The sequence below is a fragment of the Danio rerio genome, chromosome 10, assembly GCF_052040795.2.
Source record: "Danio rerio strain M-AB ecotype USA chromosome 10, GRCz13ab, whole genome shotgun sequence".
In the NCBI taxonomy this organism is placed as follows: Eukaryota; Metazoa; Chordata; class Actinopteri; order Cypriniformes; family Danionidae; genus Danio; species Danio rerio.
The window spans coordinates 5,650,354-5,673,885 of record NC_141030.1 but is presented as its reverse complement, the minus strand read 5'-3'; the positions used below and the strand labels follow the sequence as shown (position 1 = coordinate 5,673,885).

The window sequence follows — 23,532 nt, the reverse complement described above, 5'->3', positions numbered from 1 at the left end:
TAGAGCACTGTATACATATATATTTTTATATATATATACACATCCTCTGAGTATGTATGGGGGCACTAAGGCACCCGCCCTGCGGCCTCGTGCCAACGCACGCCTCCCACCAGTGCCGATATACAGCCATAACGCACTGCTACAAGTGTGATATTGCGTTTATACAAAAGTTTTTGTATAATTGTGTATATAAAAACAAAATCAAACACGGAAAGTCTCAAAAACCCTTTTGTATGAGGAACTACTTTCTTCCGCGCTGGATTCAAATCATAAGCTGATAGTTAAACAGCTGAGCAAGCATCTTTTAAACTTTAGATCTGTAGTGTCTGCTTTTTGCTGGCTGTTTGTGGGCGGAGTAATACACAAAGGGTAAAGAGGCTGTACGGGTGCTGATATTACTTAAATATATCATGGCTATCAGCTAATCAGATTCGAGAACCAGAGAACCAATCAGATTGTTTTCACTTAATTTTTTATTACTGCATTAAGCACATATTCTGAAAAAATTACAATGACCTTAGATGCATATAAACTTGTTGTAGGGGATTTCTAACATAATATTAGCACAGTTTAACATGCAATGTGACGCCTAGGGATGGGTACCGAATCTCAGTACTTTATCGATATCAGTGCTACATTATAAAATAAACGAAGTATCGATAAGCTCTGATGGTAACGGTTCTGTTAGCAGTACTGGAGAATTATTGATGAATAAACATTACTTGCAGTAGCATAATTTAACTCACCAACATTTTCTAATTTGCGATATTTGATATTCGTCTGCACAGTTGGCAATGTCACATGAGAAACACTCATGTTTCCGGCGAGCGTGGCAAATATACAGTAAAAGCCTTCACAGTTCTCGGCTGTGCATGCACACTCAGTGGATGTTTGCGATAAACACGCACACATATAACTCATGCCACAAACTCGCATGCACACAGTTTGCGTAGTGAACCAAACTGGTTGCGTTTCCCGAGTGGACTGCGACATTGTCAGCTGCAATAAACGCAACAAGTTGTTTTCTTGTATAAGCGGAAACGCAAGCAATCTGGCTAAGTGAAAGTATGTTTCAAAAGTACATTAACTGCGATGAAAAGTAATTAGAAGTGTTTGAAAGCCTAGCTACTAACGGTAACGTTACATCATCCACATCCTTATGCCAGCAGTCAATCACCTAAATTAGTCTAATATTAAGTTAAAGAAACACACATTCGGTTGCAATGAAAAGAGTATTTTTTCTGCAGTTGCCTAAATAAATCTTAAACATTAAAAATTATTTTACATCAGCTGTATTTACAAATATGCATATGAACAGCCTCATAATAAACTGCTTATTAAGAAATTATAAAAAACAGCATTTTTATTTTTTTAACATCGCAAGATACTCCAAAACTCATTTATGTAAATGTGTTAGTGAAAATACATAAACATTATCTGATTATTTAACTGCATTTTGCAACTTCAAGAGGGTATTTTCAACTGCAGGGAGCACAAACAAAAAAACAAGAAATATCCCGACTTCTGTCAGAAAAGGCAGACATGTTGATTTTTTTCTCCAGAAGAATTGTTAAAAACTGAGAGTCAGTTTCCTTCAAACCACTGTAAATTCTTTTACAAGAAAAAAAAAATGTTTTTTTGTTTTACAATTATTGGTTTCATTTTATTTTAGATTAAAAACAATAATAAAATAAATTCGGTTCCATTTGTTTTTAGTTTTTTAAATTAAAAAGATTAACAATATTAAAAAAACATTAACTTATTAAAACATTAACAATACCCATCCCTAGTGATGCCTCATTGAAAACAAAACAATTTGGTTACAAACTACAAGAAACTGCAGTACAATAATCCTAGCAGCAGATTATTCCAAAAACATATGACCAGCACAAAGAGAAACGAACACCATCAAACAAGGCAGCAGTGCTGACAAAATGTGCATCACATCAGAGAAGAACCGTAAAGAAACGGCCCACTTATTTTTCACACCCAAACAGTGAATAACTGTGAAAACCCTAGAAGCCATCGATCGAGACGCACACCTTTGCAATGATGAAGACAAGTCGTTGCAGGTACTCCGCTATCTATGATCGGTGTGGAAAGATGAACAAGTGTTTTGTAATCTCGCTCAGATGACGATCTGAAGACACTATACTGTACATCAGTGTGTTCCTCATCAGTGAAGCACAGCACAGACACTGAGACACTACTGTTGACAGACTGAACTTGCACGTCAGAACACGCAGAATGTGAAATTAATATTACACAAGTCCACTATTATTCATGCAAGGATGCCAATGCAACTGAATCACAAAGAGCAGACCAGACGAAAGCCGTGCTCCTGAGATGATGAAGTGTACTAGCAAACAAGGTTCACTTTCTTTTGCTGAAACACCAAAGTATAGTTTAATTACCTTTTCCTTGCATGACAAAAGGGCTTACCAAGATTATTAAACTACTACTAATTTAGACAAACTTTAAAAATTAATTCAGTGACTATTTTTGTCCAAAAAACTAGTAGTAGTAGTAGTAGTAAACTTTTTTTGTTCTTTATTATCCTTGAGCATCACCGTATTGCTGCAGACATTCCATAAAAACAATACAAAATACAGCAGTTACACAATTTATAATGCTAATCAAGATAGACTCTTGTTAAATAAACCCACTGAAACAGGTACAAAGGATTTCTTACAACGTTTCAACCTACACTTTGGGACTCTATATCTTCTACCAGAGGGAAGCAGTTCATAATGTGGAAACAAAAAATGAGTTGGATCTTTCGCAATCCTTTCTACCTGATTTAGGACACAATTCTCATATAAAACTTGAGGATTAAAATACTCATCGTGCCCAACAATTTTCCATCCGGTCTTTAAGAGATGCATCAACTTAGATTTACACTGAACGGACAGGTTGCCAAACCACACTGTGATACCATATCTAACAATGCTTTCAAGAACTGCTTTCATTAAACAGCATCATGAGCTTCTTGTTAACTCCAAAAAGATGCAACCTCCGTAAAAAATACAATCTCTAGTGTAAACGAGAACAAACCCACTCAATGTGTTTTCCATGTGAAAGAACTGTCAATGTAAATGGCCAAGTACTTATAGGATGGTCGTGTACAACCACTTGACGATGGTCACCTATACACTTTGGGTCAGATAACATCCATCTCTTCTGTTTTCTTATTTATTTTTAGCTTATTTATATTACACCACTCAACAAACTGGCTAATTTCTGACTGGTAGATAACACTAATATCATCAGTCTCATAAAGTAAACAAGTATGGCTGTGTCATTGGAATATTTCAAAAATTTTAAATATTTGAAAAATATTTAATATTTAAAAAAATTCTATGAATGCTTACTTAAACATTTATTTGTGAAAAGTGTAAAAAGAGTAGGTGAACTGACAGCCTTGTGGAACCCCAGTACTACTGTTCTTTTCATCTGAACGGATATTTTTAACTAGGGGTGTTCAGTTCTGGGGTTTTTTTTTTTTTTTTGTTTTTTTTAAGAGTTGACTCCGATTCTCGACTCCTAATTTTGCAGTCAGTGGAATCGACTCAGAAATCGACTTCATTTACATTCACCTAAAAAAACGCAAGTATTAAACATGCTGTATCATATCGTACATGTCGTTCTCCTTGGGTCAGACAATATTAGCAGTTTAAATCATCTGCAGTCAAAATAAAATAGTTATACTTTTTACAGCATATTTTAATTGTCTAGTTAAGATCAGTTAAAAAATTACATTGAAATCTTGGAGACGGAATTAAAACATCAATTTATTATCGAAATATTTAACGATAAGATGTGTAGCAGTTCATTAACAAATAAAATAAACACCCTTAAATATCATAAAATAGCCTAAATCTCTTCTTAATATGAATTTTTGATATTTGAATACAGAGTACCGAGTGACGGAAATAATCTAGAGTGGTGGACGGTCTGCTGTTGTTAGTTTCTGTATTGTTTTTAAAGGCAACAATTAACAAAATAGCTAGATTTTCAATTTGATTTAATGACAAATTAAATATTAAACCCCCTGCACGGAATTTATAACAAACCTAAAATAAAAAATAAAAGCAGCCTGATGTGATTTTTTTAAAGTGTATTTTTAAATAGCCTATTACTTGACTTTTAAATATCAATATGTTTGTTTTGTGCAATTTGTTCATTGTAGTTAAATAAGGGTGTGTTAATGGGACTAATATGTTGGAAAAAAATGCTTATCTAAGACTTCAATCCCCTCCAAATTTACACACATATGCTTGACTTCATTTATAACACAGCAAACTTGACATTGCAGGCAGATCAACTTAAAACCAAATTGCAAAAAGATGTTTTATAGGACTTTGAAAGTGAAAGCAAACTTCATCCTGAAAGACTATTTATAATAGAGTGCTCGTGGTCGCGAAAAGCAAAAGCGTAAAATGTGTGAGCTCGAAATCAAAGCGGGCACCTTCGATGTTCATCGTGCTCGAGAATGAGCATTATAACTGTAGCATGTCACTGCTTCATTCAGAAGGGTTTGATAAAACATTTAAATTCCTGTCCTGGAGTCGATTCCGGTATAGGTCCATTGAGAGTTAAGGGAATCGACTCTATTGAAGTTGACTGCCCAACCTTAGAAATATCTCAGCATTTTGCAGTGTACTAATGACAAAACAAGTCAAGAATACATTTTTACAAGCCACCATGCAAAGTAAAAAATAAATACATAAAATAAAATAAAATTAACATAAAATTATTTCAAATAAAATTCAAAATGAAACAATAATGAATAAATGAATAAAATAATAATAAAAAAATAAATAAAATAAAAAACTATAAAATAAAAAGCAATAATGAATAAAAAATTATTTATTTAAAATAAAAAGAAATAAGAAATAACATAATACAAAAAAATAAAAACATTATAAATAAAATTAAATATGAAACAATATTGAAATGTAAAAATAAAAAAAGATTAAATAAAAAAGGATCAATAATGAAACCATAATGAACGAAATATGAATGAATAAATGAATGAATAAATAAAAATAACAATATAACATATAAAACAAATAAAATTAAAAATGGAACAATAATTATTGAATGAATAAATAACTAAACAAAAAAAACTAAATTAATGAACAATATTGAACGAATGAATGAAAAATAAATTAATAATTATAATTAAAAACTATAAATAAAAAACAACAATGGAACAATAATGAATAAAAAAAGAAATTTAAACACAAAATGTACACAAAAATTTACATAAAAAATAAAAAGCCTTAAAAAAATGAATGAATGAAATGTAAATATAAAATATAAGATTAAATAAAAAAGGAACAATAATGAAACCATAATGAATGAAAGAATGGAAGGATGGATTAATGAATAAATAAATACATGAAAATAATAAATAATTAAATAACAATATAAAATAAAATACAAACTATTAAATTAAATTGAATTCAAAATGGAACAACAATGAATGAATGCATTAATAACTAAATAAAAAAACACTAAAATTAAAAATAAAAATAATGAATTGAAAAAGAAACAACAATGAATGAATTAAATATTTAATAAAAAAAAATAACAATAAAATGTGATCAAATAAAAATAAATCTCTATGTAATGCATTTGGACTGCAGTTTTGGCAAGTGGAGTCAGCCGGCTAGGTTAAGTGGGTTTGACTATTTGTGGGCGGCCATGATTGGAACGATAAACAACACAAGCAGTGCTGACAAACCACTGCAATTCTCCATATAACCAACCTCTGGCCTTCAAATGCAAACAAAATGCTAAACAGCATTTCCAATTGCGTTTAATGATGGCTGAATACGCCATTTTTCTGATGCTTTGATCATTGCTTTAACATTCTTTAGTCTTTATAGTCTTTTAGTCTATGGCTGTTTGTAGTCGATTAAGAGTGTGAATATAGAATTTATTTTATATAATATATAACTATAGCAGATGTATTCAAGTTATTGCTTAGCCAATGTTCATTCCATTTGCCAGAAGCATACTCTGACCCTGATGATTTCCTATAAAATATACTAATAAAAAGACTACTATACTATATACTATACTATACTTTACACCAGGGGTGGCCAATCCTGTTCCTGGAGAGCCACCTTCCTGCAGATTTCAGTTGCAACCCATATCAAACACACCTGCCTGTAATTATCACTCGGTGTTCAGGTCCTAATTAATTGGTTCAGGTGTGTTTAATATGGGTAGCAACTGAAATCTGCAGGAAGGTGGCTCTCCAGGAACAGGGTTGGCCACCCCTGCTTTATACTATACTTTACTATGCTATACGACTATTTTTATATTTTTTTTACATAAAATTTGGGTCCCACTTTATATTAAGTGGCCTTAACTAATATGTACTTACACAGGAACTAATAGTTTGTTACAATGTACTTATTGTGTAAATACATGTATTTACTATGTACTTATGCTTGATTAAATACATATATGTAATTACATCTGTAACTAACTTTTGTAATTACATTTGTAAATACACTGTTGACCATCCCTTACACCTTAACCCACCCTTAAACCTACCCATACCACCAAACCTGTTCATAACCCAACCTCTATCCCAACTCAAAAGCACCACAAGTGTTCTCAAATACATTATAAACACAGTAAGTACATTGTATTTATTTTTTGATGTAAGTACATAGTAGTTAGGGACACTTAATATAAAGTGGGACCAAAATTTGTAATGGTTTTTAATGCAATATATCAGCGGTCCTCAACCCCCGGACCCTAATTAGTACCGGGTCACACAAAAAAATCATTCCTTATTTCCATTTTATTTACTATCCAAGTCTGAACAGTCTTGCATTTTAAAAAATCTTTTATTTTGAAAAATAACCGCATTCTCTAGGTTGTATCTCAGTCACTTGAGCATCAAAATTTGCATCTAGAAAGCGACTTGCTCGCGTATTCCAGGCGGACCCAGTTGAAAACATCTTAACTTGCACTAAATCGCACTTCAGCTGCGTTCGTTTGAGAGCGCAAAAGAAAATGCACTTGAGCAGTGTTTATTTTACGGTGTGCAAGAAGTTCAGCACGAACAGAGGAAATCGGCGCGCAAAGAGATCTAAATGCTCGTACTACATAAATGCGATCTCGACTTGTAATACTGCGCTCACAACATTTCTCCATTTGTCATTGAAATAAAGCCATAGGTGGATGGTAGATTTGTGTAAAAGGTCTGCCGCCACAGCTGGAAAAAATCCTAGAAGAAAGAAACACTGATCTCTAATATCAAACACACTTTTAGGTTCCCACTGTTGCACATTTCTGCAGTGTGACTGGCATTTAGATCAATATAAAGTAAAAAAAAGTCCAGAGCTTATCATTGTTATTGACATAAATTTTTATCACTATTCGACATAATATCGTTTATCGGCCTAGCGATAAACTAATCTGATCTGGCTAAGTTCATCATTATATTTGTTTTTGTCCCTGGTGTATACAACCCTTTTTTTTCTTATTTTTATCAACCCACATGCTAAACTCTTATTTTCTGTTGCACTTATTCATTCAGCATTGACATGTTCGCTTATGGTACACAGGAGAACCATTATGTTTAAGTGTCAGTGACGTTAATAATTCATAAAAGAGTAATGGAAAGAAAAAAAAAACAGCTCATGATAGATGTCCTCGATAAGGTTGTGATCCTGAAATGTGGCCTGCTCTGTCAAGCCGGAGTGTGTCTGCATTTGCGCTTTCGCTGAGCATAAATCATAGAGTTTTGAGGAAAACCCAGCACTTGGCTCTGCTGGGCCTGTTTAATAGCAGCACAGAATATGAAGCACTGCAGAGACTGTTTGTGTTGGCCGCGCAACCAAGGGGTCTGGGGACGAGAGGAAGCTGTAATAGTTTTCAGGGGAGCGAATGAACATATGAAGGCCAGTGTTTCCAATCCATGCGTCACAAATATAAACTTAATGCAAGATAAGTGAAAATGTACAATGGAGATAATACATGTTAGTAAGCAATTCATAAAAACAAACTGTATTTAATTTTGGCGAGGCAGTGGCGCAGTAGGTAGTGCTGTCGCCTCACAGCAAGAAGGTCGCTGGTTCAAACCTCGGCTCAGTTGGCGTTTCTGTGTGGAGTTTGCATGTTCTCCCTGCCTTCGTGTGGGTTTTCTCCGGGTGCTCCGGTTTCCCCCACAGTCCAAAGACATGTGGTACAGGTGAATTGGGTAGGCTAAATTGTCCGTAGTGTATGAGTGTGTATGTGAATGTGTGTGTGGATGTTTCCTAGAGATGGGTTGCGGCTGGAAGGGCATCTGCTGCAAAAAAAACTTGCTGGATAATTTGGCGGTTCATTCCGCTGTGGTGACCCCAGATTAATAAAGGGACTAAGCTGACAAGAAAATGAATGAATGAATGTATCTAATTTAATTTAACTGTAATTAATTCTTATACACTCAAAAAATACTTTGATGATTGTTTAAACTAATTTAAAACGAGCTGAAACTACTTTTTAAAAATTTTTTTATTAGCGATAAACTGCTTAACTGTTTTACAATCAATCCAATTAAATTTGTTAAAACTAATGAGCTTTAATTTATAACTTAATTTCTTCATGTTGTCCCAACACTCATCACACTGGAAGCAAGCCTTTATTTACAGCGTATTTAACCACAGTATACAAAAATATTTTTAATCCAATTCAATTAGTAAAAATGTAAAAGTCTGGGTTGGGACAACATGAAGGAATTGTATGGAACCTAGCATTTTTTACAGTGCAGGTGCTCGAAAGATTATTTAATAAATTCTTCTAGGGTGTCCCGCTCTCTATAATTTATGCTAACGTTCTTTTAATAGATTATTCAATAGATAGATAAATTTTTACAAAAATTGACAACTGAAATGGGGCTATGAGAAAGCGTGCTAACGGCATTCTTTTAACTAGGCGCACCTGGAAAGCGCGAGCACTTCACACTACCAGTATACCGCGCGAAATAGCAAGCTTGCGTGCACAAAAGATGCAGAATGTGAAAGGCCCTTTTATATTCTCAGCTATAGTTAACCCACAGTGTGTGGGGGTATTAGCCTCTGTGTACAAGCTTGAAACTTAAAACTAGCGGACAGTTGGCGTAACTTTGTATAGTTGAAGCAGTTTTGTTCTGTGCAAAAACGCGGTGTTTAGAAGCCTTTATGATTAATTAACCGTGACCGTTATTAATTAAGCGTAGTTAATAGTGAAATTGGTTAATCATTGCATCTTTAATTTCCAATTCCAAATTTAATTTCCAATTTAATTCCAATTTTTTGGATTTTGTTTTATTAATGACTTCTTAACCCTTTCTGAATAATCTCCATTTTAAATTTAATTTATGTAATTATTTATTTTTACGTTCTTGACATTTTGTGTTTACATGACAAGTCAAAACAAACTTTTGTAGGATTTCAGTGATGTGAAATGTTGAAGCAGAAAGAACGAAATGTTTTTTTTTTGTCATCTTTTAAATCCTCAAGTACCACTAATGAATGAAAACATTTAGATCCAATCACTGAGGCTATAAAACATGACTAAAACACCAATTATATTAGATGTTATACAGTTATGTTAACTGGAGTTCTGAACTGAATAAAGGTAGATAATTACTCATAATTTGGATATTGGGACAAACTTTTACAGGTTTTATACCAGGGCTTTTAAAACTAGAAGATCAACATGCCAAAAATGCCATTAAACCACATAACAAATAGAGAAATTGTTTTAAATGCAGTGTTAGCTTAGCATTTGAGTGAACATCAAGATGAGGCGTTCTGCATAGAGTTTAATAAGCTCTTGTATTGCTTTACCTTCAGGTGTTGGCAGACCTCCACTTTGGGCCTCTGCGAGAGCCTCAATCTCTTCAGACTCGAACAGATTCACATCAGCCTCTGCAAAACAGAGACCGCACTGTTAGTACAGCATAAGGCAAGTCCTGCACTAAAATAACCAAGCAAGAATAAGACAGCGGTGACCTCAAATGATTCACTGTATTAGAAAATAAAGCAACTGTTCTGATAAACTAGAGTAGAAATGACTTGTAATTATGATACACTCATTTTTATGCTCTTATTTTTATTCTAGACTAGTACACACAATATAAATCCACAACAACAACAAATCCTTGTTAAAAATTCAGTAGTCACTATTAAGTACGAATGGGTATCGTTAAGGTTTATGGTATTACTAGTTTTATAGTTATCACTTATCGGTTTGGTACTTTAACGGTTCTCTTATCGGTACTTTTTGTAATGTTTATTTAAGATTTTTTTTTTTTTTAAAGAAATAACAACACTTTTTTTTATTGTTAAGTTTTTAATATAAAATAAACCAAAAACAAAACCAATTATTGTAAAACAAATAAATAAACTTTTTCTGTAAAAGAATGTACAATAGTTTCATAATACCTATCGCGATTGATGTATTGCGATATTTCGTTCGGTTTATAATATCGTTACACCTCTACAATTAATATTATATTGACTAAGGTGATTGACTGCTGGCATAGCGATGTGGATGATGTAACAAAGATGTTTCTTAATGTCCAGAATGCACCATAAACATGCACAAAATGTTCACATAAATAGCGATAACATGTACATGTATGATTACCCCATCAGATGTAGGGATGTACACTGACATGACAAGATGTGGCGATTGACATGACGATACAATTTACAATACTAATCTCAAGATTCACGCTTCAGTCACAATTTTTAAACAAAATGATTTGAAACAAACTTAAGGTGAAGAGCCCTTTCAATTTTACTTTAAAGCTGCATATTTTTTGCACAATATAATATATTTTCTGCCATAACTGAATTGCTATTTTAATAAACAACTCCAAAAAAAGATTAATACAAACTAAGGATGACTCAATGATATAAACAAACTAAAACTGTGCTGGGATTTACATTTTTAAAAGAAATATCAACATATCTATGTTTTCTGGCATACGCTGAGGACATTGCACATTTACAATGTCCCCTGCTGAGAAAAAAAAAAAAAAAAACTCATTCACTGGGGACTGAGATGGCTTGTGTGGAGAGGAAAGCCTTTCTCAGACAAGAGAGCTGGGTGTACAGAGGTGGTCAATATGCCCTCTGCTCCACGGGACTGGCCACTGGCATTAAAAACGGATTATTTTTTATTGAACTCTGTAGGACAGAGACAGGAGTTAAACATGATTATGAAGATGAATAATTAATATTACTGGTACAATTAATTAGTATCAGTGTGATGGTTGCAGCTGATGTGCAAGTAAAGCAAGACTGTGCCTGTAAACACAGCGCCCCCTCTGTTAAAAAAAATGTATCGCGATTTGTTCAACATTTCTACCGGTTGCAATCGTCACATATTTGAATCGATTTTCAACCGGTTGACGGTGAAACATTACATCCCTAGTCAGATGTAACCTTATGAAAACTATTCAGAAACGTAAATTATTTTTAACTAATAGCAAAACATTGCTCTGAAATCAAGAGCTGTTTTCACTGTACAATTACTATGATGTAAAGCCAGCAAAACAGCATTAGGTGTCTTAAAGCCAGATGGTTTCATCCTTAGTTCATCATTTATTTGTTCTTAAATTGTTCATCATCATTAAACAAAAAGCAACTTGAGATGCTACATAAACACTAATGCTAAATTTAAGTCAATCCCACAAACTGCGTTAGGTTTTCATATAACCTTTAGACGGTAAATGGACTGGTGTTTAACAAGCTCACTGTACGCGGTTAAGCGCAAATTACATCCTTGTTTAACAGTGTGAAATGACTTCCTTCTGAGACTCAAATCTCTGTGAGAACCATTACATATGGAGCATAATTTATGCTCCTTTACTGAGATGTTGCAACGCTCCCTCAACTATTTCTTTATTTCATCTGTTCCAATAAATTCAATTGTTTTTCCCTCCATAATAAGCGAATTGCCCTCAAAATAGTAGGTTAGGAATGTGCTTGTCGAAAACCACATTGGACATGCTATAAACAGCTGGTCCGGGTCTTCAACATAATTACAAAGTGCTAAAGTTGTATTCCATAACACGCTGCCAGCTGAACCATTAGTGAGTGATTAGGACTCGTCCTCATATTCCTAACAAACACAGCACATGGAGGACATTAGATGCCTCATATTTCACCCCAAATACATACAGTACAACAACGAAAATCCAGCCTTTTTCTTTTAATTTTAAAAGCCAACTATATACTGAATATTTAACATTCATCTAAGCTAAAACAAAGAACAGTGAACGATTGTCAGGATTCTTCATGAAGTTGATGGTTCTCCTGCTCAAACTTTGGTTCTTTATGTATATTTTTTGCCGGTTGATTAATTACCTGCTATAACACACATATACAAACAGATGGTGTCTTTCTGAGCCGGGCAAAACCAGCATACAATGGGCTTGCGAACACATTTATTTCTCAGGTGGCGGAAAACTTTAATTTGCATATAGATAATCATAAACATACCAGAGCCTGAAACAAATGCACAATCCTAAGACATGAGTCACGAAGAAAAAAATAAAAAATAAAATAAATAAAAGTTTGACACCCAGTGGTCGGACTAGGTATTGCACACCTGGTTCAAAGTACATGCAAGCGCAGGTTGCCAGATCAATGAGACCAACACTATCAAGCCTAAAGGCTGATTTAAGTCGTGTTTTAAATAAAATTAACGGCACACGATAAAAGGAATATTTATCATATTAAAATGAGTTTTTGTCCAAACTAACACCTGAAATTTAGATTTTAGAAACGGCTTCTGTTTCTTGAAGCTGGACAAGATAAACTGATTATCTCTTGTGGTTTATTCAGTGTTAAATGCTAATAATGTCAGTCTGAATGCCATTTAAATAGGGTTAGGTACCAAAACCCGGTGCCATTATAGTAGAGATCTGCGCGGGACTAAATTTCGATCATCCTCTCATTCAGTATTCACCTGCTTTGCTCGCGCGAAGTTGTGAACGCAGTTATTTTTGTCAGTCATGTTGCTTCTCAATTCAATGCACATGCATATTGGACCATCCTTATTGTCAAACCCTGCTTTTAAGAATTATTATCTGGGAAAATTATTTTGAACCAGCCAAAGTGGCTAGTGGGAGTGTCTGTCTCACACTAGCTTTCGGCGGGTTGGCGGGTGTTAATGTAAAGCCCTGAAGCAAATGTAATTTCATAATGCAAATCTTAAATTCATGCTAACCAACAAATGATCAAAGGAAATAGATTAAAGTAATTCAGATATATAAAATAAGAATTGATGTTTACTTTAAACTTAAATTATATTGTTCTATTAAAATAGTTTTTTAAAACATTGCCATATAAATGATTTTTCTAGAGTCATCCACCATAATTTTGTGGCTCAAAAGTATCGGTACAGGCACCCGTACCGTTTTAAAAGTATCGATTTAGCACCGGTATCGAAATAACCCTAAACGATACCCAACCCTACATTTTACATGCCATTTATTGCCATACTACTGAACGTAGCAGCAGATAGTTCACCTGAGATCTTGAAAAAAAAATAAACCATTTGAAATTTAACTTTGGAGCCGTGACTCGGTGCAAGCCAACACGTTTCAGTGATTCAGCATTTACATTTAATAATGTTAAAGAGGTTTAATATGCATTCACGAGATTATAAACCTTACCATTTTGTTGGAGTGCAGTAAGTGCATATATTTATGTTAATGAGAAGTTGAACAGATGTAGCTAACAGGGTGTTCAATTGGGAACAAGGCTTGAGTCACTGAGTGAATACAAATAATCAAACAGGTGTAGTGAAATTCTCAAGTCAGCAGATTATGCAGAAAAAGTAAGCCTCATCTACCCTTTCTGCTGAACCACAATTACTTTTGTGTTAAATTTGAGGGGAGAACATTAAAAACACGTGCAGCTTGGCACCTCAGAGCCATAAACAGGTGTTTCCGCTCTCAAATCACAAGCAAAAGGATTTCTGGTCTTAAAAAAAGCCAAAGGCAAAACAAAAGGAATAATTAGGCTGACTTTGGCAAGGAGTTATGGGAGCGAACGGAGATGAATAAGTACATGTTATTTGTCTGGAAAGCAACAAAATTTATATGCACACTAACTGACAAATGGATCCCAAAATTGATTATAGGATTATTTCTCACAAACTGTTTAAACATTCCTTTGAGTTTGCCGTTATTGGCTCTCTGCTAACAAAACAAACACTTGCTCATCATCTAAACTGCACATACTAGAAAGATCATGGCAAAGAAGACATTACAGTGTTTTAAAAGATGATTTCATATAATTACTGTTCAACATTTTACATCCATTTTAGTGTAAAATACAAATTATAATGATACTAAACCTTGTTCCTGGAGGCTCCCAACATCGATAACAATGTCCCTTTTTATAAAAGTATTATTTTAGGGTCCAGACCATATCCAGAAAGATGCTATCACAAAGTTATCTTGTGTTAAAATTGAATTTATAAAGATGAAAACTTTTCACTTTTAAGGCACTTCACAGTCTTCCTCCTCATTATCTTACCAAATTTTTCAGCCTGATCTCACAAGAAAACGTAAGTATTTTACGTTTTGTCAGTTTAGTGGCTAATTCGTACAAATTCATATGAGTTCCGTCATACGAAATTGTACAATTTTAAAAAGGAGGCGTGGCACCTAACCCCACCCCTAAACTCAACCGTCATTGGGGGATGAGCAAATCGTACTAAAGTGTACGAATTAGATCGTACGAATTCATACGAATTAGCCACTAAATGAAAAACTTTCGAATTGCCGTGAGATTGTGTTGAATTTTTCCATATTTATAGCCCTTTTTGTACTCTAAATCATCCAACTCTATCTCTTTGGTGCCTCTCTGCATTTGATTAAGCACAATTGGAGCCACATATTTTAGCACTGCATCGTCTCGGCTACAAGAATTAAATTTAAGAAACAGTGATAGTCTTCGTACTTTTAAGTACTGTTTTAAGACCCAACTTTTTAAACAGGCTTTCTTATGACTATTTTTTATTATGTTATATATGTATATTTAGGATGCGTCTGTATTTGCAACTTTTTTCATGTATTTGAAATTATGTTTGGCAATGTTTTATTGACTGTTTTTGGTATGTTTTTTGACATTTGTTGTAAGGCGACTTTGGCTGTCAAGTAGGTGTCCGTATGGATCACAACCTATGGTTTGGACTTCACATAACCCGCAGATTAATACATTTTTTTTACAGGTAGATTAATCCTAAATTTGTAACAATCTAACAAATTTAGGCTTCCTGTAAAATATAATGCTGACGGAAGAAGTTGTTAGGTTATTAAAGGGTTTATTTTATCACTACTTGTTTAGCCTGCATTAATGTATTAAGTCTAAGCTGCTCGATTAATCATTAAAAGATCAGGATCTCAACACCCACTAAACAGATTATAAATGATGGTGATTTGCTTGTTTTTTAATCCATTGAATCGCCGCACATAAATCTGTGTCTGAAAAACAAGATGTGCAGCATTTGAAACTACAGATATGTGCTATCAGTGTGTGAAGAGTGGGAGAAGAGGGTTGCATTGACAGTCCAACACAATGGGCAGCTCATTGAAGTGGTCAGAAACTTGTAAATAACTCGTGCAAGAATAAAGAAAGAATAAGCCAAGCGCACACTTGTTTTTCTGGTGAAATTCCCAATAAGTTTGATGTGTCAAACGACCCTCTTCCTGTTGAAAAAACAAAAGTTGGATCCAAGATGGCCGACTTCAAAATGGCCACCATGGTCAACACCCATCTTGAAAAGTTTGCCCCCTCACATATAATAATGTGCCACAAACAGGACGTTAATATCTCCAACCTTTCCCATTTCATTAAGATGCAACCATATAAAGGGCCCACCCTTAAGAGTTGCATGGACATCGGAAAAATAAGATATGTGCAAAAATAGTTAAGACCTAGAACAGGGAATTTAAGACTTTAAGGCCTAAAATTTCCATTTTTAAATTTCACTTAAGACTTTTTGAGACCAGCGGAAACCCTGTTTGTTCCTACTATGATCGTCAGTGGCTGCCTTTTTTCCTAACATTCTTCAGAAAATCTTATTTTTGTTTAACAGAAGAAAAAGTTCAGAGTAGATGCTGGAGAAATTTTTAGGTGATCTCTTTGTGAAGTTTATTTATAAACAAATTTCGAGAGGATCACGTGCTTATGATTGTTCACAGCTGTTCCAACTTTAGTTAATGACTAATTATCCTATCTGATGATCCTTAACTCACTATAAATAACCAGAGTTTTCTCATCTCAATATCTTCGTCTTGAAGAAAACCCCCACCCAACCCTACTTTCCCTTCTTTCAAACGGTCCTCCGGTTTCCTCCCACAGTTCAAAAACAAGCACCCTAAACAATTAATCCAAAATATTTTAGCCAAACTCTGACACTAAGCTACAATAAGCAGGAGGGGGAGTCATCAAGATCTGCCTGAGCTCAAACTCCCCTCTTGCCTTACAACAGGAGGGAGCCCAGGGCTCGAGGATCTTATAAGCTCAGGACTCTCTCCCGGGACAGCATGCCAAACAAGCTTTATTATCAATCATCAGCTAAGTGTGAACTCTGGAAAAGCATGCAAATCTTAACAGGGGGAGGTCAGCACCTTTTTAAAGGCATCGTTCAAATAACCATGTAATTTCTTGTAATGCCTAAGGTCACAATTTCACATCAGATCCTCTATTTTTGACTGAACCTTCAACCTTCGTGTTAACAGTGCAGCGCAGTACTCAATATGTGGCCACCACACTGGAGGGTGGCCAACAAAAGGGCCAGTGTGGAGACCTGGGAAAAGACGCTGATCTAATTATTTCGGCTCGGGGTGCCTGCGAGCACTCAAGCCTCTGAATCACCACCTTTCACACCGGATTCTCCTTTTTCAGCGAATTACTCGCCTGGCAACTGTCGGCAAGCAGGCCGGACGGAGTGCTCATAAAGAGGTGATGGCAAACAGCACGATGGCTGCAGTACGCCGAGTCGCCCCCTTGGGAGAGTACGGCTCTAGGATTGGGGGCCGAACACCTTCAGCCAGACTGAGAATGTAGAAGCTTGTTAACACTCCATCTTGTCCTCTGGAGAACTGTTTAGCGAGGAACCGGTTGCCAGATTCATAAAATAAAGGAGCGGGATAAAGAGGAGAACCTGAACTCACTGGGAAAAACAACACCGCTAAGAACCAAGTTAGGTAAATTGTAGCTTCCCATGAAGCAAATTGAGAAGTACATTGCATTCTCTTCCACTAATGAAGGGATTGTTTAGGGCTTGACCATACTCAATTAAATTTAATTCATGTTTATTTCTATAACGCTTTTCCAATGTAGATTGTGTCAAAGCAGCTTAACATAGAAGTAAATTAAAGCTGTGTCAGTCCAGATGTCAGAGTTGAAGTTTAGTTCAGTTCAGTTCAGTGTGGTTTAATTTAGGGTTGTGTCGATGGATGATAGTGTTGTGTAGTGACGATAGGCAAAGATATCATGAGAGCTGAGAATTGTGATGATTTTAAAGACAATATTTAGCTCAATTCACATTAACTATTAAAAAAATGAATAGTTTTATTATTTTTAATCATCATCCTAGCCTATTTTTTCAGTGAATGCATTGACTGCTCCTCCAAATACACTGAATATACATACCTGTCTTATTTGTGTTTAAGTTGATGAAATAATAAACAAGGACATGCGCAATGTTCAGAAAATAACCCATTTATTTAATAAAAAAACATGTTGGGGCTATATTTATTTATATAGGTTAGTAAAATATATTTTATTTCTTTTAAATAGCCTATATTAATTTAAATTACAATCTGTGTTTCACGATTCGTCTTGGCTTTAACTAATTATTGAACAGATTATTAATAACTTATTAAAGATCATTTTACCAAGTTCAGTGAAAAGTTATGTCATTCATTCATTTTCTTGCCGGCTTTGTCCGTTTATTAATCCGGGGTCGCCACAGCGGAATTAACCGCCAACTTATCCAGCAAGTTTTAACGCAGCGGATGCCCTTCCTGTCTCCGGGAAACATCCACACACATTCACACACACACTCATACACTACGGACAATTTAGCCTACCCAATTCACCTGTACCGCATGTCTTTGGACTGTGGGGGAAACCGGAGCACCCGGAGGAAACCCACGCAAAGGCAGGGAGAACATGCACACAGACTCCACACAGAAACACCAACTGAGCCGAGGTTCGAACCAGCGACCCAGCGACCTTCTTGCTGTGAGGCGACAGCACTACCTACTGTGCCACTGCCTCGCCAAAAAGTTAAGTATGTAGGTCAAATAGGCTATTAATATTAGACCTATTAGGCTTTTGCCGTCTCGCCGTAGCCATGTCTAAATGAAACTCTTATTAGAAAACTATAAACACATATGCTAAGCGCAGCATTGTGTTAGATTTTAGCAAATACAATTTTGACACTGTTGATGATCAGACCTAAAGCTGTGCCGCGCTTACTAAACAAAACTTTGGAAAACTTCATGGCATAGAAACAGTCACGTGTGGGCAGCGAGTCCTCCATCTGCCTCCTGTCTTGTTTCTTCCATGCGTAGATAAATAAAATTTAATCTACTTTCATCCATGTAGAGTATATCCATTTTGCGGCTGTCCTGCGGGCCGCGGATAACGGCATGAAGCTGAAGTCACAATCAAATCATGTCAAGCTATTTAGCTTTAAGAGCACAGTGATTTGCATTGGTTTAAATTATTATCCAGGATCAAATGTAACGCAAATGCAGTAGTTTATCAAATAGGTTTATAAAAATCAGCTAAAAGGTTATATAATATGTTTAAACGTGGTTAAATATAGTAATAAAATATTACATAAGTAAACATAACACTGCCGCGGACCCATGCGACAGTATGGTGTAACGGCAATCTTATGATATGGCGATCTAAAAATTACATATCGCCCAACACTAGTTTAATTTTCACTGCTGAAAGTCCAAACACTGAAGAGCAAATCCATCAATGCCCCGAAGTCCCAAACTAAGCAAGCCAGTGGTAACAGTGGTGAGGAACAAACTTCACCAATTGACGAAAGTGAAGGGGAAAAAACTTGAGAAAAACCAGGCTCACTTATAAGATAAACTGTGTACTTTTGATATTTTCGAAAGGGAGATTCTGTACTTGTTGGTCAGGTCTGACTTGGCACATTCCTGACCTTACTTGTGCAATTGTCAAGTAATCGTGGTCTGCAGAAAAATAATAAAGCATCGAGAAAATCAGCTTCCAGACCTGCTTCAACAGCACATCTGCGGATCTACTTAGCACGAGGTGACAAGCAGGAAAAACAGCTCCTGATGGTTCTTCACAAGCACAGGAAAAGTAAGCAAAGACCTGGTGAAAGAATTGTTACGACATTCCTCTTGTCTTTATTACTGATTTAGCAAATGAAAAACCCCCAAAACAAGTTTTCTTAGATCCAGTTACAGAACAGCTGGTTGATATGGTTAGCGAGGTCAGCAGTGGCTCATTAGTTTGAGATTCATTTCGTCCAACTGCATTAAAGGACATCTAAGACATAAATCAGAGCATCAAAGTCAGCTCAACATCATCCAATCCTGCAATAGCATGTGAGACCAAATCAAGTCCTGCAATTCCTGACTGTATCGATCTGAATACCCTATTCATTCATTTTCCAAACTCTCTGCCCTATCAAGGGCCCCAGAATTGGAACTTCCCCATTAAGTCTAATGATTAACTGTAAGTGAACTTGACTTCCTGTTCTTGACGGAGGCATGAACTCAAACTCCAGGCTAATGGTATTACACAGAAAACGTATACAATCAAGGCTAGGCATTTATTCAATGGAATTATATTCATGCACATTTCATCAATAAATCTGATTCTATTAAATCTCTAGTATGTGATTTCGAATGGAGCAACATTTACTACAGAGTCATAGTTTGCAAAACTTGGTTTTAAAATATAATTTAGGTCGATAAAGACATTAAAATAACTGTTCTGCAAAAATGAAATAGTTCTGTGACCATTGAAAAAGCCGCGTGATAGTATACGGTTTTCAATCCTTAAACATGGCATGACAAGGTGGCTTCTTGTCCAGTGTGTGACCCCATCTGAGTCTTACAAATCTCTCCGGGAGCGAATGTACAGGTATGGAAACATTTGCACCAGCTTGGCCACTCGACTCTCCAGTGTATTCACATGACTAGTGTTGTTTTTTTGGATGCTGCCGGCAGCTAGCTCTCTGCAACTCTCACATAGTCACCCACTGAAGCTAAGCAGGGCTGCGCCCAGTCAGTACCACATGGGGAAGCTGGGTTGCTGTGGTGTTAGTGAGACCAGTAGTGGGCGCCCAACCTGTGATCTGTGTGGGTCCTAATGCCCCAGTATAATGATGGGGACTCAGTAAACACCATTTTTTGGATAAGGCGTTAAACCGAGGTCCTGACTCTCTGAAGAGAGTCGTTACAAATCCCAGGATGTCCTTCGAAAAAGAGTAGGGGTTTAACACCAGCTTCCTGGCCAAATCTGCCCACTAACCATCACCCATACCAAAATTGTCTCCTCTCCACCAATCAGCTAGTGTGTGGTGTGTGGTCCAGGTGGATGCTGCACACTGCTGGTGGTTGAGGAGATTCCCCAAAAATGTGTAAAGTGATTTGAGTAGAAAAGCGCTATATAATGTAAGCGGAGGCTCGCGATATGTGCACACACATAACTTGCGACACAGACTCGCGCACACACAGCTTGTAAGCTCGCGGAGTGAACCAAGCGGGTTATATTTATTGAGTAGACAGTGACAATGTCCGTTGCAACAAACACAACAAGTAGTTTTTTTTGTATAAGCAGAAACGCAGGCAATCTGGCTGAAAAAATGTGCATTAACTGCAATGAAAAGTAGCCTAATGAAAAGTTTTTCACTGCCTAGCTACTAACAGTAATGCTACATCATCCTCATCGGTATGCCAGCAGACAATACCTAAATTAGTCTAATATTGATAGTTAAATAAACACACATTCAGTTACAATGAAAACAGTATATTTTTTTCTGCTGTAGCCTAAATAAATCTTAAACATTAAGAATGATTTTACATCAGCTGCATTTACAAATATACCCACTGAATAGCCTAATAATAAACTGCTTCAAAAATTATATAAAAACAGCTTAGTTTTATATTGCAAGATGCTCCAAAACAAGATGCTCCTAAAAATGTTTTAAAAAGCTCGTTTAACTCCCAAAATACTGTTAATGTATTCATGAGTCCATGTCAAATAAATAAATAAAAAATAAATAAATAAAGAAGTCAAAAATGTTGATTTTTCTCCAGAAGAACTGAGAGTAATGTTTTTCAAACCATTGTACATTCTTTTACAGGAAAAAAAAATTATTAGTTTTACAATTATTGGTTTAGTTTTATTTTTCATTAAAAACTTAACAATAAAGTGTTGCTAATTCTGTAAAAAAAAAAATTTTTCATAAAAAAAAAAAAAACACTTAAAAAAAAAGTACAGATAAGAGAACCGTTAAAGTACCGAACCGATAAATGGTATCGATAAAACCAGTAATACTGTTAAAACCTTAATGATACCCATCCCTACTGATACCCATTGACTTCTTTTTGGCAGTCAATAGGGTATATGCTGAAGCATGCTAATAGGACTTTTAATTTGCCAGTAACCTGGGATTAGCGCTTCCGGCGAACTGTATGCCAATAAAAAAAATGGCGCGTTTAAGGGCTGTTTCTTTAAAAATCAGCGATCTCCACTGGCTGAGTGATATCAGATATAAAGTGGGTCTCAGAATGTACAAGAAGCACTGCATTAAATTACATTTCCCCCGCCATGTCTTTACAATATGAGCATTTATTTTACCCCAGTATATTCAATGGAGCTTTTGCGCTTACCTGCCGATTCTGATGGGTGTGTGTGCGAGTAAACGTTTTATTTGTCTCGTGAGCAACTAAATGAATGCCAAATTTTATTTAACTGAATGTATTTTAATGACATTACAACATCGATGCTGTAAAAGGAACTGGAAAAAACAGAAAAAAAAGTTCACAATAACAGGTCACCGGTAGTTTATCAGTATGGGAAAAACACTAGCTCGGCAAATACCCTATCAGTGCCAGCTACCAGCACTTTACAAAATATCTTCTTCTATGTTCAGGCAGGTTTTCAACAAGTGAACAGTGAATAAATGATAATATTTGGTGAAATATTTGGATTTAGAGTCAGTAATTAGCCATAAAATAAATCCACAAACTATTTGGAAAAAAGGGTTTGCAGCTCATTTGATAAGCCCAGTGCTATATGCCACTGAGTAATTAACTGAATAGGCTTTCATATACCATGCAAGGCTGCTGAATGTTTCTCAACAGCAAACAAATAGCTACTTGCTAACAGTCCTGAACCAAAAACGTAACAGTAATTTTAATCAAACTGTAGGTTTTTCTTTTAGACCTTATTTTCAAATTACATGCAAAATGTCCCACCAAGTACACGCTGCTTAACAACATCGGATTTTGATGTAGCGTGCATTTAACGAGAGTGGCCAGGATTGCAGGTTGCATATAAAGCAAGCTGACAAAATACAAAACATGTGGTTAAAGAAACTGTTTTAAACTTAACTCATTCATAGAGACTCTTTAAAAGACATAATTAAATGATCCAACAAACTCAGGTGCTCAAAATCACCAAACACAGAAGAATCTTACATATAAATCAATCAATCAAATGTGTTTTTAAATGTAAGAACTTGAGGACCACCCTCAGAGTAAACTCAATGTTGGCCCCATGATTGGAAACAAGCTTCAAAAGAGATGGTAAGAGCAAACATTTGTTTGTAGTTCAACCCATCCAGTTTTCCCCCTGAAGGCTTGCATCATTTTGAGATTCGACTCCGCCAGATGTACACTGTCCAGAAACTGGGACCTAAAATACAATGCTGCCCTAACAAAGGCAATTTTAGAGTTTTAAATCAAATCATCAGGGGGAGACCAATTTTAAAACAATATATTGGAGAAAGGTGCTGGAATCAGAACCAGCATTTACATGGAAACAGATGCATGTAATTCTAGGAGGGATGTTTCCATGCAGCCAGCTAACGAGTACAAAGGATAAGCAGGAACATCGTGCTGCCTTCTAAGAAATAGCTTCAGCCAGATTTTAAAGCCGTATTACATGTGTTGTAAATTCATACCATCAATCTAGATCTACTGGCTGTATCTTTCCAAACACGTTCCTGGAGGCCCTCAGCACTGCACAGTTTGCAGATTTTCTTTGTCTAACACACATCCTGAGTCTTCACTAATGAGCTGATGAATCCAGAGTGCTTGATGAAGACGTTCAACATGCTAACTATCTGTTCATCTGCATATCAATCTTTAAAATGATTTCTAAACATGCATCCATCCTTAGAGCGACATCCTTTCACCAGTCCTTCCATTAAATCATTAAGATTATTCCTAAAATAGCATCCATCCTTAAATTATTTATGTAAATCCAATCTTTCAAAATC

The 23,532-nt window shown here is 35.6% G+C and overlaps 1 protein-coding gene across 2 annotated transcripts in view; it reads right to left on the bottom strand.

Annotated features, from left to right (window-relative positions):
* ror2 (receptor tyrosine kinase-like orphan receptor 2) overlaps nt 1-23,532 on the bottom strand; it is a 137,949-nt gene that overhangs the window by 29,637 nt on the left and 84,780 nt on the right. For both annotated transcript variants that reach the window (XM_087270106.1, XM_087270105.1), the window contains exon 2: nt 9,840-9,920. Coding sequence is in view for 1 of the 2 variants with exons in the window: in XM_087270105.1 (XP_087126231.1) it covers nt 9,840-9,920 (81 nt within the window). In the remaining variant the exon portion in view is untranslated. The remainder of the gene's footprint in view (nt 1-9,839; nt 9,921-23,532) is intronic.